Here is a 19,208-nt window from a genome sequence, read left to right on the forward strand (position 1 = left end):
CAGAACTATACACAATACTCCAAGTGCAGCCACACCAGAGTTTTGTACAGCTTCACCATAACCTCTTGGTTCCAGAACTCGATCCCTCTATTAATAAAAGCTAAAACACTGTATGCCTTCTTAACAGCCCTGTCAACCTGGGTGGCAACTTTCAAGGATCTGTGTACATGGACACCGAGATCTCTCTGCTCATCTACACTACTAAGAATCTTACCAATAGCCCTGTACTTTGCCTTCTGGTTACTCCTACCAAAGTGCATCACCTCACACTTGTCTGCGTTAAACTCCATTTGCCACCTCTCAGCCCAGCTCTGCAGCTTATCTATGTCTCTCTGCAACCTACAGCAGCCATCGTCACTATCCACAACTCCACCGACCTGAGTGTCATCGGCAAATTTACTAACCCATCCTTCTACGCCCTCATCCAGGTCATTTATAAAAATGACAAACAGCAGTGGACCCAACACCGACCCTTGCGGTACACCACTAGTAACTGGACTCCAGGATGAACATTTCCCATCAACTACCACCCTCTGTCTTCTTTCAGCAAGCCAATTTCCGATCCAAACTGCTATATCTCCCACAATCCCATTCCTCCGCATTTTGTACAATAGCCTACTGTGGGGAACCTGATTGAACGCCTTGCTGAAATCCATATACACCACATCAACCAGTTTACTCTCATCCACCTCTTTGGTCACCTTCCCAAAGAACTCAGTAAGGTTTGTGAGGTACGACCTTCCCTTCACAAAACCGTGCTGACTATCCCTAATCAATTTATTCTTTTCTAGATGATTATAAATCCTATCCCTTATAAACTTTTCCAACACTTTACCAACAACTGAGGTAAGGCTCACTGGTCTATAATTACCAGGGTTGTCTCTACTCCCCTTCTTGAACAGGGGAACTACATTTGCTTTCCGCCTTAAATCCCCATCTCTCTTCCTACCTGTGTCATTGGTGCCAACGTGGACCACGCTTTGGGGCTGCTCCCCCTCCTCCTTAAGGGTTCCAAAAACACGATCAGAGACATCACGCACCCTTGCACCTGAGGCGCAACACACCAAACCTCTCAACTCTTCTCCCTGCCCCTGTCTCTCTCTCTCTCTTTCTATCGCTCTCTTACAAAACTAACGATCTTGGAGCAAGTTTTGGGCCCCAGTCTTAATATCACCGTATGTGGCTCAGTGTTTGTCTTTGGATGGTAACTGCCCACAGGAGGTTTCCCATTCAGCATTTAAAAACTACTCTAAAAATAAAAACTGTTAAAGTGATGCAAGAATCAGAAACCTGAGAACAGTTTGTTTTATCTTTACCTGATAGGTATGCAGAATCTCCAGAAATGATTTGTAAACCTCAGGACGCTCCAGATATCTGTTTTTGATTTTATTCACATAACTTATTGCATTGTCGAATTCCACTGGATGTGGCTCGTTGGAAGAAGGATCATCATGGTGATCCAAGGCCCGCGCAGTCGGTTCCTCCCGGATCACCCGGCGTTCTGCACTCTCATCCTTGTGGCCCATCAGGGGCGTCTGACATTGAGCAGGATTGGATCGGCTCACTGGAGTGATGGCAGGAGCAGCGGCACTGGGTGGAGTGGCAGAGGCATGGTCATGGGCCGCTTCTGACAACAGCTGTTAAAGAGACAGACAGAAACGACGAATTGCGTCTTCAGCAAGAAACCATCTGACAAACTCTGGGAGCATTTATCAACACGGACTGAGGAGGAAAAGTGATGGACAGCCAGTGCTGGGGGAGCGGCGCGCCGTCGGAGGGTCAGTGCTGGGGGGCGCGGCGCACTGCCGGAGGGTCAGTGCTGGGGTGAGCGGCGCACTGCCGGAGGGCCAGTGCTGGGGGAGCGGCGCGCCGTCGGAGGGTCAGTGCTGGGGGAGCGGCGCGCCGCCGGAGGGTCAGTGCTGGGGGGAGCGGCGCACTGCCGGAGGGTCAGTGCTGGGGGAGCGGCGCGCCGGAGGGTCAGTGCTGGGGGGAACGGCACGCCGCCGGAGGGTCAGTGCTGGGGGATATCGCGAATGAATAATTATTGGTAAGCAGGAATTCGGACAGGAGTCGAATAAATAGCTTCCATTAATCTTCACAGCAAAAGACACACACACAGCATTCCAGAATTATTAAACATTCAAAGAAACAGGAAAACAGAAAATAAGTACAGTAACTATCATCACAGAAAAGTGGTAGAGAAATTAGGTCTAAGATCTGATAAGTCCCCTCGACCTGATGGGATGCCTCCTGAAATATTAAAGGAAATAACTCCAGAGATACTGGATGAACTGCTGGCAATTTTCCTGGAATCCTTTAATTCTGGAAAAGTTCCAGAGGATTGGAAAACTGCCAATGTAAACCTTTATTTATAAAAGGAAGGATACAAAAGACAGGTAATTATCAGCCCGTTAGCTTAATGTCTGTTACAGGGAATATTTTGGCGTGTATTATAAAAGGATGTAATAGCAGAGCATTTAAAAATAAGTAATATGATTGAGCAGAGTCAGTATGGCTTCATGAATGCTAAATCACTGGACGTGATACATTTGGATTTTCAGAAGGCATTGCAGAAAGTATCATATTAAACATAGAACATTACAGCACAGTACAGGCCCTTCGGCCCTCGATGTTGTGCCGACCTGTCATACCGATCTCAAGCCCATCTCACCTACTCTATTCCATGTACGTCCATATGCTTATCCAATGACGACTTAAATGTACCTAAAGTTGGCAAATCTACTACCGTATTAAGTAACCTAATGTGTGGTAAGAGCCTGTTGTTTCCGAGGCACAGAAAGGGATTGGTCACAGAAGACAGAGAGTTATTTTTAGGTCATTTTCAGGGCAGGATCATTGCTGGGGCCACAATTATATTCAATATACCTGAATGTCTTGGATGAAGAATGTGAATGTACTACTGCCAAGTTTACAGATGATATGAAATTAGGAAGGAAGGTAAGTGTTGGGCATGACACAGGGTCTGCAGAGGGACATAGACAGGTTAAGTGAGTGGGAACAACTTGGCAGATGGGATACAATGTGGGGAAATGTGAGGTTATACACTTTTTCAGGAAGAACAGAGGAGCTGAATATTGCTTAACTGGAGGAACACAGCAATGTGCTTAAGAAAGAAGGATTTTGGAGTCTTCATCTAGGAATCACAGAAAGCTAGCATCCAGCAGGGAACAGAAAAGGCAAATGGACTGTTGGCCTCAATATCAAAGGCAATGATGTTTACAAGTAGAGAAGTTCGTTGAAACTGAACAAGATGCTAGTCAGACCACAGTTGGAATACACTGAACAGTTTTGGGCTCCTTATCTAAGGAAAGACAACGGCACTGGAGGCTGTGCAGAGAAGGCTGACGAGGCTGATATTGGACGTGGACAGACCATCTTGTGAGGAGAGTTGGAATACAGAAGAATGAGAGAAACACACAAAATTCACAAGGGGCTTGATAGTTGGAGAGTCTAGGACTGAACAGCATAATCTCAAAATAAAGATCACACATTTAAGACAAAGATGAGGTGAAACTTTTTTTCTCAGGTGTGCAAATTTGAGGAATTCTTTAGTGCAGAGGGCTATAGAGTCTGGGTCATTTAAGTGTATTCAAAGCAGAGACAAACAGATTTTTAATCAATAAAGGGAATTAAAGATTATAGAGAAAAAGCAGTAAAGTGGAGTGAAGGATTGTCAGGTCAGCTATGATGCCACTGAATGGCCGAGCAGACACAATGGGCTGAATGGCCTACTTCTGCTCCTCTATCTTATGACCTGGAACACATTGCCCACAAGTGTAATGAATCAATGATTTCAAAAGGGAATTGGATGGGCATTTGAACAAAATAAACTTACAGGACCACAGCCTGTATGGACTTGACAGGCTTAATAGTTTACTTCTGTGCAATAAATTACTCAAAGAACTTCCCATCAAATGTGATTTTTAATAAGGGACAGCATTCAGTTATTTAATCAGGAGGAAAGGTAAGTCAAACACACACACACACAAACTCAATTCAGCGTGCATACCTGAGTCTCAGTCTGTGCAGGTCCATGTACACTCACTGCTTTGTTTTTCTGGATCTCTATCCTGTAACCAGGTGGCAAGAAAGCATTGAAGCCCAAAATAAGGTCAGGGTGACCCTGGAAGAGGCGTGAAACCCTATCGATCACACCAGGTGTGTCAATGCTGCAATCCAGAACAAGAAATACTTAGGAACATGATCAAGGTGGTTCCAATGTGACTGGTATGAAACAGCCCTCCAGTGCCAATAACAACTACTTTAACCATCAAAACCCTTCCATAACTGTATTAGTTTTCCATCCTGGTCTGTACAGCTCACCAACACTCAATGCTCGATATTCAGCTCTTGTCTACTCCACCATTCAATGAGACAGACAGGAAACAGAAAGGGAGCTGTGTCACTTAGGAGCTCAAACACTGATGAACAGGTGGTCATTCAGCCCCTCATGCCTAATCTGCAGCTCAAAACACATTATGGCTGATCTATAGTTTAACACCAATCATCCACCTTTACTCTGTCAACTCCAATAACAAGCTGTCTGCTATGGCTCAGATGTTGGCATTCTTGGCTTTGAACCATCATGTTACAGAGTTACGTCTCATTCCGGGAATCCAACATGCTCATTGCAAGGGAAATGGATTGTAAAAGTAGCCAAGTTACGTTAAGGTTGTACAGTGCATTAGTGAATATCTGATATACCGTTTATAGTTTTGGTTGCCTTATTGAAGAAAGGCTACAATTGCAAAAGTAGTTCAGAGAAGGTTTACTCCACTGAATCGTGGGCTGAAGGAGTTGTCTTTTAATCAGGCTGGGTGTGTATCCACTGGGGCTTAGAAGAGTAACAGATGATCCTACTGAAACATAGAAGAGAGGGGTTTATAGTGTGAATCTTGAAAAGATGTGTCCCTTAAAGTTCTGTTAGGGGAAAGGGGCTATTTAAAAGCATTTAAGTCTGAGATGAGACATATTTTTTCTCAGTGGGTTGACAGTCTGTGGAATTCTCTTCCCAACGCTTGGTCATTGAATATTGTTAAAACTGAGCGCGATAGATTGGACCTGAGATTGGTGAAGTGATCTTGTTGAAACAAGTTGGTCAGGGGACTAGACACGGTGGGGAGACTAGAACTAGGAGAGACAGTTGAAAAATAAGAGCTTTTCCACTTAAGATGGAACTGAAGAAAATTTCTCAGAGCTGGGAATCTGTAGAAATTCCTTCTCCAGAGAGCAGTGGTGGAGGGTCATCGATTATTTTTTAATATTGAGTTAAATACATTATTCCAAAGAGTGACACTGAGTGTGAAATGGTAACTGTTTCACTCTCCACAGATGCTGCTCAGTTCATCTAGCACTTTGTTTTAATATCAGATTTTTCTTTAAATTGACATTAAATCAATTTTTAACCGACAAGGGGGTCAAGGGTATAGGGGTAGACAGAAAAATAGAAACCATAATCAGAGCAGTCACGATTTTATCAAGCGGCACAACCAGCTCAGGGGCGCCTTGCTTGAGGAGAGGCAGTGACATCATGGCCCACAGCTACGTTCTAGCATTATGGGTTTGAATCTCACCACGGCAGATAATGAAATTTGAATTCAATAAAATCTGTAATTAATGAAAGCTGGTCCAATGTCACCACTGAAATAACTCCATGCAGCCAGTATCTATCAGCAAGTCGCCCTTCATGTATTCGTGAACAGCCCATGACTCTACAACTGCCTATTCAGTCAGATACCAGAGAGTCAATTTTTCTGACACTTGCCTTTTTATCTGGGAGCAAGGGCTCCCTGATTGAAGCTGGTAACCTGGTCCAATCAGGGAACGCACATTCTATGAGGTCCAGCTGGCTGACCTCATTACAATCACGGCAGCCATGTTGATTTTAATTGCCGTAAAAACACAACTGGTTCATTAATGTCCTTTAAGGAAAGAAATTTGTCATTCTCACCTATTCTGGCAGATACGTGACTCAAGGTCCTCTGAAATGGCCTAGAAAGTCACCTACTTCAAGGGTACTTAGAAATGGCAATAAATGTTGGTCCTGTTATATTTGTCACAACCCATGTAAGACTGAAAACCAATTTACTCAGGTATATTAAAAATGGGTTGACAGTGGAGAACTGAGGATGTGCTGCATGGATTTTTCTGCTGAGGTGTTTAATGAGGTCTCATCTGTATTGAAGATCCCAGGAAATTCTTTGAAACAATAACAGGACAGTTCACCTCAGTATCCTGGCCAACACTTAGCTCTCAGTAACCATCACAAGAAAGAGGTTATTTGATCAGTAACATATTGTTGTTTAGTGCATCTTACTACATTTGTCTCCTATACCACAAAAACAGTTACACTTCAAAGGCACTTCATTGGCTGTAGACTGCATTGAAATAAAATCAGTAAACGCTGGGAAGATTCAGCAAGTCTGGCAGCACCTGTGGAGAGAAAATCAGTTATTTCAGTTCTGATGAAGGGTCACTGGACTTGAAACGTTAACTTTGACTTTTTCCTCCATAGCTGCTGCCAGACCTTGAACTCCTCCAGCAATTTCTGTTTATATTTTACATCTCCAGCACCCATAGTTCTTTGTTTTATTTGAGTGTTTTGAAATGTCTGATCATGAAAGGCACGATATAAATGCATGTTTCATTTATTCCAACTGCTATGGGTTGTCAGTGCCCACAATCTTTAAGGGAATGTCTGGAAAGCTGCCCAGGGTTTCTCCATTACAGCTTCCATGATTGTGGGATAAACATCCCCAGGCTGCTGTTGGTTGGATGGAAGGTACACGTAACCTTTCACATACCTTTGTGATTTAAATTCCTTCATGATGTCAAGAAACTCATTGTAAACGGCTGGGTTGTTCCCAAATTGCATCTTAACCTGGTCCAGGTACGATAAGGCATCTTCCACCTGAAAAGCACACTAATAACGCATGAGGTTGTATTAACAGGACTATTCAGCACAAAACAAAAAGCATCATTCTATGTTTGTACAAAACCATAGAACACATTTAGAATCCTATGACCCTCAATGATGACTGCTACTAAAGCTTAAAACTTGGTACCTGGCTCTGGTTCCTGCAGCAGGAAATGAATTTTAGGATTATTTTATCAAGGTGCATAAAATAGTTAAAAGAACCAGACTGTCTGTCACCTGACAGATTGCTTCACTCTGGGGAAAGAGCTGGAATCATATGAAGAAACTAGGTGAAAGCAGTACAGGGTTATTACTTAATTAGTTCTTCAGGGACCAATGAGCAACTTGTCAGCTCTTATAGTGATTGCTAATCTCTATATGTGCAGATGAGAGCAGTGGCAATCATTACATCTTATATTCAAGCATGATAAAATATACGTAAAGAGCCAATAAAATTACAGTCAATATGATTGAAACTTGTTCAGGAGATCAATCATTCAAAGGACTTATAGAAGAATTATCCAGATTTTTAATTTGGTTGCTTTGCCCTTCTCAGGACGTGGCTACTTATGGGTCAAACAGTGTTGAATCACCAGGCTTCAGGCTTTATAGACGAGGGGTACAAGGTAAGTACAATGAACCAGACAGTCTTTTCTGCCAGGCATGCTATACTGAAGGCTGCATCATGCCAAACACTATCAACTTTAAACAACCCAAATGTATCACAAATGTACACACTCTCTCAATCACCCACATGGCAAGTACATTCTCAAACACAAATCTCAGTCCAAGCATTTTTCTTCAATATATTCTGAAATTGTCAATGCAACATTTCCACACCCCTTTGGGACCAAGTGCAGGAAGTGCCACCTCCACTTCAGAGAGTTTCTGACAAGGGAATTGAAACAAAACATTACCCAGTTTTTAAACAGTACCATGTTTGCGAATTCCCTTTCATCTAGGAACACACATTGTGGCCTCTCCTAAATTAGCATCATTGCTGGTAATGGTTGTCACATCACCAGCTTTACTCACTGTATCACCTTCTCTCTAACAGGAGATTTCTCGAGACTAGTATTTACAAAGTTTTGTAACAAAACGAACACAAGCCACTTGTTTAGTGTTTATGCAGAGTGCACAGGGAACTTTTCACAATGACCACTTCTTCAGCACTCACCCAGACTCTGCAGGTTCACGGAGAAGTTAGCTTCTTATCCGGGGATAACACAAATCTGAGCATATTGGTCAAATCTAACAGTAAACTGAGAGGGAGAACAAAGTGTGGAGCTGGATGAACACAGCAGGCCAAGCAGCACTTTAGGAGATGCTGCTTGGCCTGCTGTGTTCATCCAGCTCCACACTTTGTTATCTCGGATTTTCTAGCATCAGCAGTTCCCATTATCTTTGATAAACTGAGAGGGATGTTGTTATTCCTGAAAATTCAGAACATTCGAGTTTTCCTTTACTTACTTTCACTGGGGACGACCAGCTGAAGACCTTGCCGAAACCAGAACAGCAGCCCCTGGTAAATGTATTCAGAGGTACGGTGGGAATAGACACTGTCACAACACGATCAGAACACAGTCTATTCCTTTAATCTGTCAGTCAGTCTTACCTTGAGCCTCTGGAACTGCTGTTGTTGGGCTTGTTTCTGCACTGCAAAACTCTGAGCCTGAACCTGATGGTTCATCTGCTGAAGATGGGCCTGAATCTTGGCCATGGCCGATCCTCCACGCTGGGGTATTTGGGATGGTGGAGGTTCCAGGTCTGAGCCTTGATTCACCCCAGGCATCTACTGGAGAAAGACGGAAAATAAACTTTCAATAGAAGGGCAGTAGGGAAGAAAGAGGTAAACGAGGGAGTCAAGACAGAAGGGAAGACAAAGGCTGATACTTTTCTTAGGTTAAACACAAAGCTTTGCATGAAAGAAGTCAACTTTGCAATGAGAGATTGAAACCTTTGTTATGTTGGTGAGCTGTAGCTCCTCATTAGACTCCTCTGTTAGACTCACATCTCAAATGGCTGCCTAAATGCAGCACAACCAGCCCAGATTCTGTATCAAGTGTAGGGTCAGTTTTCTGAGCTCACTGAACGTAGTCGCCTGACTCTAGTCAATATCTCCGTATCAAGTTGAAACAGCCTGATCCCATGATAATTGTACCCAAGTGACAGGCACGCAGTTATCAGGGATAGGCAGGAAACTGGTTTGAGGTTACCATCAGAGCAGCCACCATCTTATTATATGAAGGAGGAGACTCAAGGGGCCGAATAGTCGTATTCAAATGTTCAAAATGAGTACTGTAACCATTGCACAGATTAACCCTGTCCCCACCAGTACTGTACCACAGTGTTATACAGTGACAGGTCTGTCCCCACCGGTACTGTACCCCAGTGTTATACAGTGACAGACCCGTCCCCACCGGTACTGTACCCCAGTGTTATACAGAGACAGACCTGTCCCCACCGGTACTGTACCCCAGTGTTATACAGTGACAGACCTGTCCCCACCAGTACTGTACCCCAGTGTTATACAGCGACAGACCTGTCCTCCGGTACTGTACCCCAGTGTTATACAGGGACAGGCTATCTCCGCCAGTACTGTACCCCACTGTTATACAGTGACAGACCTGTCCCCACCGGTACTGTACCCCAGTGTTATACAGTGACAGACCTGTCCCCACCAGCACTGTACCCCAGTATTATACAGTGACAGACCTGTCCCCACCGGTGCTGTACCCCAGTGTTATACAGTGACAGACCTGTCCCCACCAGTACTGTACCCCAGTGTTATACAGAGACAGACCTGTCCCCACCGGTACTGTACCCCAGTGTTATACAGTGACAGACCTGTCCCCACCAGTACTGTACCCCAGTGTTATACAGGGACAGACCTGTCCCCACCAGTACTGTATCCCAGTGTTATACAGAGACAGACCTGTCCCCACCGGTACTGTACCCCAGTATTATACAGTGACAGACCTGTCCCCACCGGTACTGTATCCCAGTGTTATACAGGGACAGACCTGTCTCCACCGGTACTGTACCCCAGTGTTATACAGTGACAGACCTGTCCCCACTGGTACTGTACCCCAGTGTTATAGAGTGACAGACCTGTCCCCACCGGTACTGTACCCCAGTGTTATACAGCAACAGACCTGCCCCATCGGTACTGTATCCCAGGGTTATACTTGGGAAACAGAAATCCCAGATTACAGTCTGAAGACAGGGTACCAAATTGCTCAGTGTGGGCTTTAAAAACCATCAAACTGCTGAAGGGTTTTGACCTTTGTCTTAATAAGTAACCTGATAGTCATTACAAACACGATTTACACGAATGCTTATTCAAACAGGAACCCAAAGAATGTGTCCAAATGGAGATATAGTCTGCAACAAATTGCTGATTGGTCTGTTGATCAGTGGCCATTTACTGATGACAAAGTGCCTTCTGCCTGCCAACAAATGTGATTGGTTCTCAGGTTGGTGAACAGATTAGGACTTTGAACAAGATGTGAAAAGCCATCAGACCTCCAATAACTCAAGACTTCTCTGTGCACGCTGAAGAAGCCACTGTAAGCTTGAGGAAAGCCATATTATCTTTCCTTCAGAAATTGCTCCAAGTGGTGATGTTTAATTAATGTATCAGGACCTTTTTCACGTATGAACCTGTCACCCTGTCCTCCTGTAAACCAGTGGAAGCATCTGGAGAAGAATGATCCAAAAGCAACATTCTGATCAGCACAATAATCATTCTTAGCCGATCAGAATGTTGCTTCTAGATCATTCTTCTCCAGATTCCTTTCCCTGTTTCCCTGCATCCTTAAAACCCATGTTTTTTCCCAGGTGGGTCTAAGGGGGAGTTTATAAAGGGGTTAAAGTTTTAACTAGAAGAGTCACATGCTGACTGCTCACAACTGTTTACCTGCACCTACAGTCTGTTAATTTGTAATTGTTTTTTATTCACTCACAGGATGTGGACATCACTCGCCAGCATTTACTGCCCATCCCTAATTGCCCAGAGGGCAGTTAAGAGTCAACCACATTGCTGTGGGTCTGGAGTCACGTGTAGGCCAGACCAGGTAAGGACAGCACATTCCATTCCCGAAGGGCATTAGCAAACCAGAGGGTTTTTCCTGACAATCGAGAATGGATTAATGGTCATCATTAGACCCTTAATTCCAGATTTTTAATTCAATTCAAATTCCACCATCTACCATGACAGGATACAAACCTTGGTTCACAGATCATTGCCAAGTTTCTTGATTAATACTCTAGCAGTAATACCATATGCCTTTGCATCCCCTAATAAAGTAATAAAGCAAAGTAATTACTTATGGAGTAGAGTAGAGTAGTGGAGTAATACAGCATGGAAACAGCCCCTTCTGCCCAAACTGGTCCATGGTGCCCACTCAGTCCCAATTGCCCACATTTGGTCCCTATCCCGCTAAACCCTTCCCATCCAAGTACCTATCCAAATGTTGTCTTCCATATTCGCACCACTCTCTGCGAGAAGAGGTTGCCCCTCAGGACCTTCCTAACTCTTTTCCCTCTCACCTTAAACCTATACCCTCTAGTTTTCAATTCCCCGTCCCTGGGAAAAACACTTCAATCCAACCCAAATAAAGTAATTCTTGTTAAGCACAGGAACCTGGTCCTGTGCTTTCTGCAGACCTGAGTCAATTAGTCATGTAGATCGGATAATTCTGCTTACTTTCAAAGTCTGTAACATTTATGACAATTCCAGGAATAGCAAGGCTTGACTTCAAATATGCTAACCAGATGCAACGTAAGAGAGGCAGCCTCACAGGGTAAATACTGAGACAATATTTCCTCTTGAGAGTGGCACAGTGGTGAGCACTGTGGCCTCACAGCACCAGGGACTTGGGTTTAACACCACCCTCAGCCAACAGCCTGTGTGGAGTTTGCATGTTCTCCCTGTGTCTGGGTGAGTTTTCTCCAGGTGCTCCATTTTCCTCCCAGAGTCAAAAGATATGTAGGTTAGGTGGATTAGCCAATGGGAAAATGCAGGGTTACAAAGGTATTGGTGGCGGTGGGACTGAGAGGGATGTTGTTTGGCATGTTGGTGAAGTCGATAGGTCGAATGGCCTGCTTCCACACAGTAGGGAGTCTACGGGGGAAAATGTGGGAACAGAGTTTCAAAGTAAGGCATTTTCCAGTTATGTTATACTGGGTCATTACATTTTTGAATTCTCTCATCCACAAAGAGTGGAGCCTGGCTGATTCAATCTATTCAAGGTTGAGTTTGATTTTTGTTTGATCAGGATGTTAAGGTTTGTGTAAAGTAGAATCGAGGCCACAAGGGAATGTGATGGCCCAATGGTATTATCACTGTACTGTTAATCTAGAGACCCGGATAACTTTCTGGGATCCAGAGTTCAAATCCCAGCACAGCATCATTCACCCACATCATAACTGGGAGATCAAACAGGCCACTGTGAAATTTAATAAATAGATAGATCATCAATGATTTGCATGGAAGCCATCAAATTGTATAAAAAATTAACTTCATCTGTCAAACAAGAAACATTTCTGAAAAAACATTCTCAAAAATCATATTTGAAACCAAATTGAAGGCACAGTGTCAGACACAGGCAAAGTCTCCAGGAGATTCATCACTGGACACCAGGTGGACTCCACTAACAACAAGCACAAAAAAAACAGGGAAATCAAATCATAGCAAATTACAGCAAATTCACATACATTCATATGTACCACAAGCTTTTTTCATAACTTAAAATGAAATTCATCCAGATGAGACTCCACCAACAAAAATTGGCCCACCCATTGGGTGAAATGGTCAGATCTTAACAAACGCACCTCAGAAACAGATCTCCAAACTTGGTTATTTAGTCATAGTTGATACATTTCAAATATCTTCATTTCAAAATATATTACACTTACTGAGAAGCTGACTGGTGTGGACTGTTGGGCTTAAAATTTATTCTCCTTGATGAACAATCAGAATAGACACTGATAAAAGACTTGGTAAATACTAAGACTGTATATTTCTGACAGCTAATAATTTTCTGATGCATAGTTCAAAATATTGCCAACTACTACCTTTTAATACAAACAGAAATACATTATGTTCCTTTGCACTCAATGGAGATTTAGTGCTTGTGATGATGCAAACAAATTTTTCACTGCAATCCAACAAATATAACTTTCTCATTATCCCGCGAAGGAAATTTAATCCAGCAGTTTCTTAAATAACATGAATCAAATGAGTAAGAAGGACCCTGACATGAAGGGGAGGAGATGGGTGGGCAGTGGGAGATGCGAGGGTGGGGGGTGTGGGGGGGCAGGAGATGCGAGGGTGGGGGTGTGGGGGGGGGAGGAGATGCGAGGGTGGGGGTGTGGGGGGGGGGAGGAGATGCGAGGGTGGGGGTGTGGGGGGGGGGAGGAGATGCGAGGGTGGGGGTGTGGGGGGGGGGAGGAGATGCGAGGGTGGGGGTGTGGGGGGAGGGGGTGTGGGGTGTGGGGGGAGGAGATGGGGGGATCGGAGATGGAGGGGTGTAGATGGGAGGGTGGGGGGAGAGATGGAGAAAGGTGAAGGGGAGGGGGAGGATGGGTGGGGGGGGTGGGTGGGGATAGGGGATGGGGGGATGGAGGGAGGGGGGAGGAGGATGGGGGGGATCGATGGGGGGGCGGAGGATGGGGGGCGGGGGATGGGGGGCGGAGGATGGGGGGGAGATCGTTGATCGTCATATCAAGCTGCCCCTCATTCCCCCACCATGTCCCCCCCCCCCAACCCCACTCACCCGCGGCTCCAGCCCGGGCTCCGCGCTTCCTCTCGGTTCCGGCTCCGCGCCCCCAGCGGCACCCCGTTTCCGGTCCGTCCGTGAAACCCATCCCTGGGACTGTGCCAGCCCGTAACCAATCAGACCACGGTGCCTCCCAGAGAAGGTCCGGGGCAGCCGCTTTGGACGCTGCCCGAAGGTTCCGGGCCGAGACCGCGCGCCCTCAATGCTGGGGGTGTGCACCAGGAGCCGGGCTTAGCCCTTCCCTCCACCGGCTTCAGAACCAAACGCAGGCCGATGCTGTAAATATTGCATTGCAGGGGGAGGTGTTTGATGAAACAGTTGAAGATGGTTAGAAAAAACAATTTAACAGATTTAATAACTTCCAAAGCGGCTTCAGGAACAAAATTAAATGAAGATATGAACCAAAAACAAGAAATTAGGAAGATGGGGGTAACTCTGCCTCAGAGCTAGCCCACACTGGGCGGGCTGAATGCCCAGTGCTGTCGTGTTTCATGATTCTTCCAACAAACACCAAACCATTCCCAGTTTAAAGCGGATGTGGAAGATGTTTGATGAAGTAATCCCTCAGAATGCTCCAGGTCTCACTCCAGCCTTCCTGAGCCTGACTGTCCCGGGGGAGAACGTCCACAGAAACCCTTTAAGGCAAAACTTTCTCACATTAATATTCATTTGGTGATGGATCTGAGCGGGGACATTATCTCCTGTAACCGCCCCCAAGCAGAGGGAGTGAAGCTGCCTCATGAATTCAGGAAAGGGACTGTCAGGAGGTGATGTGGATGAACGGATTTGTTCTGGTCACCCCGGATTCCCATTTATCAGGAAACCGCTGACATTGTGGTGGCAACATCAGAAATCTACTTCTGGTCATCTCACTCAGGTTAGCAAAACCTCTTATATGAGTGGGCTGAATGGTTATCTACTTTGTGATACTAGGAATCAGCACACAACTCTGAGCAACCATGTCAGATTTTTTTAAAAAAATCAAATTGGTGTAATTTTAAAAAAGCAAAGTTTATGTTTAATTCCCTGAGCTGCTGTTGGCCGTACTAAATCTGTTACAATCCCATAACACCCCAGTAGAATGTTCACTGAGATTAAACCTGGGTGTGAATTCAACTCTGTAGCAGGTAAGGCTGGGCCACGCAAGGAGTATTACAGCCGGTCTGAAGTAGGAACACATGCTTCTGATTCCTGTACAGTGTCCCATCCTGGGAAGTCACTGTTAAAAGAATGATATCTGGACTGCTCCTGAGATGCTGCTTGGCCTGCTGTGTTCATCCAGCTTCACACTTTGTTATCTTGGACTTCAGGAGTTGTATTATGATGACAGACTATACCATGTAAGGCCTGATCAAAGTCTTCACTATGTTAACAGAAAAAGACAGGGTAGGTAAAGATAAACTATTTCTATTGACTAAGATTTGAGAAGTAGGGGCATAGACCATTAAGAAGAGACATTAGGAAGTACTTCTACACACAAAGGGTAGGAGGGGTTTGGAACTCACTTTCACAAATGTCACTTGCTGCTGGATCAGTTGTTACTTTTAAATCTTATGCTTAACAAAAAAGTTAGTTAAGAATTAAATAACATGGGCCAAACCAACCAGGATCTCATTGAAAGGAGTGAGTGAGTGAGTGAGTGAGTGACACACACTGAGTATAATCCATATGCCAATGAGAAGCTGTGGTGTGGCAGCTGATTTACTGGATTAATCCATTAAACTGGGGAACAGGGGTTCAAATCCCACCAGGGTGAATGGTGAAATATGAATTCAATAAAATTTGAAATAAAAGCTGGCCTAATGGTGACCATGCAACCATTGTTGATTGATGTAAAAACCCACCTGGTTGATGAATGTCCTTTAGAGAAGGATCTTAAGTGGTCTTGCCCACACAACTCCAGACCCACAGCAAAGTGGCTGACTCCTACCTGTCCTCTGAAAGGGCCTGGGAAGACGCTGTTGTGTATCTAAATAAAGGAATATAACTGGAAAGACCAGCCTCCACCAACCAAGGCACTAGAAACAAAGTAAAACGCTTCCTTATGAACCCAACAGAGTCTTGTCCCTTGGATATGTCCTGTCCTGCCAGGAGAGGGGGAAGCAGTGGTATATAGTTGAAAGGGAGTCACCCTGGAAGTGCTCAGCATGGACTCTGGACAGACCGAAGTCTCAGGGCATCAGGTTAAACATGGGCAAGGAAACCTCCTGCCGATTACCATGTATCATTCTCCCTAAGCTAATGAATCAGTACTCCTCCATGTTGGTGGTTAACACCTAGAGGAAACACTGAGTATGGCAAGTGCCCAAAATGTACTCTGGGTGGGGGATTTCAATGCCCACCATGAACAGTGGCTCAGCAGCAGTAAGCCTGATCGGGCTGGTCAGGTCCTATAGGACATAGCTGCTAGACTGGGCCTGCAGCAGGTGGTGAGGGAATCAAAAAAGAAAAACAGACTAACAGACTTGACCTCATCCTGACCAAGCTGCTGGTTGCAGATGCACTGGCCCATGACAGCATCAGTAAGAGTGACCACTGCACAGTTCTTGTGGGCATGAAGTCCCACCCTCACTCTCTATCATGTTGTATGGCACTATAACCAGACTAAATGACTTCAACAGATCTAACAACTCAAGACTGGTCATCCATGGAGGCCATCAGCAGCAGCATTGTACTCTAGCACAATCTGCAACCTCCTAGCACTCGTATCACCCATTCAACCATTACGATCAAGCCAGAACTGCACACACTATTCCAGCTATGGCCTACAGTTGTATATAGCTCCATCTTAACTTCCTCATTTTTATACCCTATGCCTTGAAAAATAAAAGGCAAGTATCCCAAAAGCCTTTTAACCACTATTCACTTGTCCTGTTGCCTCCAATCATTTATGGTCCCCCTGATTCTGGATGTAAGTTTGCTCGCTGAGCTGGAAAGTTCGTTTTCAGACGTTTTGTCACCATTCTAGGTAACCTCATCAGTGAGCCTCCAGTGAAGCGCTGGTGTTATGTCCCGCTTTCTATTTATCGGTTTAGGTTTCCTTGGGTTGGTGATGTCATTTCCTGCGTTGGTGATGTAATTTCCTGTTCTTTTTCTCAGAGGGTGGTAGATTGGCTCCAAGCCAATGTGTTTGTTGATGGAGTTCCGGTTGGAATGCCATGCTTCTAGGAATTCTCGTGCATGTCTCTGTTTGGCTTGTCCTAGGATGGATGTGTTGTCCCAATCAAAGTGGTGTCCTTCCTCATCTGTATATAAGGATACGAGTGATAGTGGGTCATGTCGTTTTGTGGCTGAATCCCCGGATTCCATAATTCCTTGGGTCCTACCATTCATCATATACTCCTTTACTTTATAAGTCCTTCAAATTTTCAGAATTAAATTCTATTTGCCATTGTCCCGCCCATCTGACTACTGTCCTATAACCAGAGGCTCTCCTCTTTGCTATTTACCACATCATTAAACTTTAGTGTAGTGTAAACTTACTGGTAAAACGTACAATCAATGATAAGGACATGAATAATCTAGGATTCACACAAGTAGACGAGGAACAGCAAGGAACCCAGGCTTTCAGTCACAAGAGACTTTTACCGTCATCTTCTGTTTCCTGTCACTGAACCAATATTTTGAATCTAATTTGCTAAAATTGGCCTGGATTCAATGGACTTTTACTTTTATGCCCAGTCTGCTATTTAGAGTATATCCAATGCACTACATTGAAATTTTTTTCAAGAGGTGACAAGCTGAATCAATCAAATTTGACAATTTCCCCTCTGACAAAGCCACGATATGCCTGATTAATTCTTTCCCCATCCAAATGGAGATAGAATTCTATCCTCAGAAATTTCTCCCAACTGATGTCAGACTCACTGGCCTATCCCTACCATGGCAGTTATTTACCAATCCCCAGCACCTCTCCTGTATCTAAACTTTTAAAATTGACATCAATGCTCCTACAATTTCCTCGCTTGCCTCCCACACTGATTGTTTGAATGTGACATCAAGAAGCTCTAAGCAAAAGTATAATTAATAGGAACTGGGGAAAATCTTTTTGCTGGTTGAAGTCATACTTGGAAGATGGCTGTGGCTAGAGGTCAGACATCTCAGCTCCAGAATATCTCTGCAGAGTTCCTCAGGGTAGTGTCATAGGCTCAGCCATCTTCAGCTGCTTCAATGACCCTCCGTCCATCGGAAGGAAGGTCAGGAGTGGGGGATGTTTCCACAATGTCCAGCAGCAGTCACAACTCTTCAAATTCAGAAACAGGCCTCGACAATATCCTGGCATAGTGCCACAGAAAGATCTTCTCCAATAAAAAGGTAATCTAACAATCACCCCTTGACATTCAATGATGTTACCATCACTGATGCTACTATCAACAGCCTGAGGGTTACCTTTGACCAGAAACTGAACTAGGTTAGCTATTTAAACTAGTGACTTTCAGAAAGCATAAGAGGTTAAGCAACCTATAAAGTGTAACTCATGCCCTGACTCCCCAAAGCAGGTCCACCATCTGCAAGGCACAAGGCAGGAGTGCGGTGGAATGCTCCCCACTTGATGGATGGGTGCAGCTTAACAACACTCAAAGCTCAATACCATCCAGGACAAAGCAGGTCCCACTTGACTGGCAATCTACCACCTTCAATGTTCACTCCATTCACCACTAACGCACAGTGGCAGCAGTGTATGCTATCTACAAGATACATCACAGTAACTCATCCAACAGGACCTTCCACACAATCACCACCATCAAGGGCAGCAGATAATTGGGAATATGGTAAGATCCCCTCCAAACCACTCAACCAGACCGCAGAAATATATCACTGTTCCTTCAGCCTCACTGGCTGCAAATCCTGGAACTAACAGGCTTGTGCATGTCACATTGATTCAAGAAGGAAGCTCACCGCAAGCTTCTCCAATTGCGAATAGGCACAACACACATCTCCCATAGATCCAAAAAACCTATCCCAGAGTCCACTACTACTGGGTTTGTGCCTCATGCTGGGTGTCACAGAATCAGCATTGTGCAGCACAGGCAAGTGAACCATTCATTTGGTGCATTTCTCTTGTTCTCTGTAAGCCTGCAGGTTCTTCCTTTTGAAAGGACACTCTCTGGAATCTACCTCCACTATACCCTGAAGGTTTGTATTCCAGGTTTTAGCCACAAACCAGTCCTGAAAAGGGTTAAATGAGGAATCCTGATCATGTCCCCCAAACAGGGATTAATAGTATGGGCACTGCCAATCTTGCCATGTCATCCTTTTCCCTAGCGCGTGCGTGCACGCACACAGGGGAAACTGATTCAAGAGTCCAGAAAGAATAGTGGAATCAACACAGGAACCTCCTGGTAATTAATTCTAGTCCAATCCCAGGCTTTTTAAGCACAAGAGCTGCAATCAGTGGGTCACAAAGTGGCTTTGCAGAATTTTCTGACTGGCTCACTATTTATGGAGTGTAGTCTGTGATTAGTGCAGCTAGAGGGTCAGCAGAAAGA

At 44.7% G+C, this 19,208-nt stretch overlaps 1 protein-coding gene across 3 annotated transcripts in view; it reads right to left on the reverse strand.

Annotated features, from left to right (window-relative positions):
- sin3b (SIN3 transcription regulator family member B) overlaps positions 1 to 13,814 on the reverse strand; it is a 50,631-nt gene extending 36,817 nt beyond the window's left edge. Inside the window, exons 1-5 of one of the 3 annotated variants that reach the window (XM_048560007.2) lie at positions 13,717 to 13,814; positions 8,553 to 8,729; positions 6,825 to 6,943; positions 4,031 to 4,190; positions 1,317 to 1,637 (exon numbers count right to left, since the gene is read on the reverse strand). In XM_048560007.2, coding sequence (XP_048415964.1) covers positions 1,317 to 1,637; positions 4,031 to 4,190; positions 6,825 to 6,943; positions 8,553 to 8,729 — 777 coding nt within the window. In that variant the 5' untranslated portion in view covers positions 13,717 to 13,814. Of the gene's footprint in view, positions 1 to 1,316; positions 1,638 to 4,030; positions 4,191 to 6,824; positions 6,944 to 8,552; positions 8,733 to 13,716 lie in introns of all 3 variants that reach the window. The other 2 variants (XM_048560008.2, XM_048560006.2) reach the window with 2 other exon arrangements.
- Between the last annotated feature and the right edge of the window lie 5,394 nt (positions 13,815 to 19,208).

Source organism: Stegostoma tigrinum, chromosome 30 (genome assembly GCF_030684315.1).
Source record: "Stegostoma tigrinum isolate sSteTig4 chromosome 30, sSteTig4.hap1, whole genome shotgun sequence".
NCBI classification, from domain to species: Eukaryota; Metazoa; Chordata; class Chondrichthyes; order Orectolobiformes; family Stegostomatidae; genus Stegostoma; species Stegostoma tigrinum.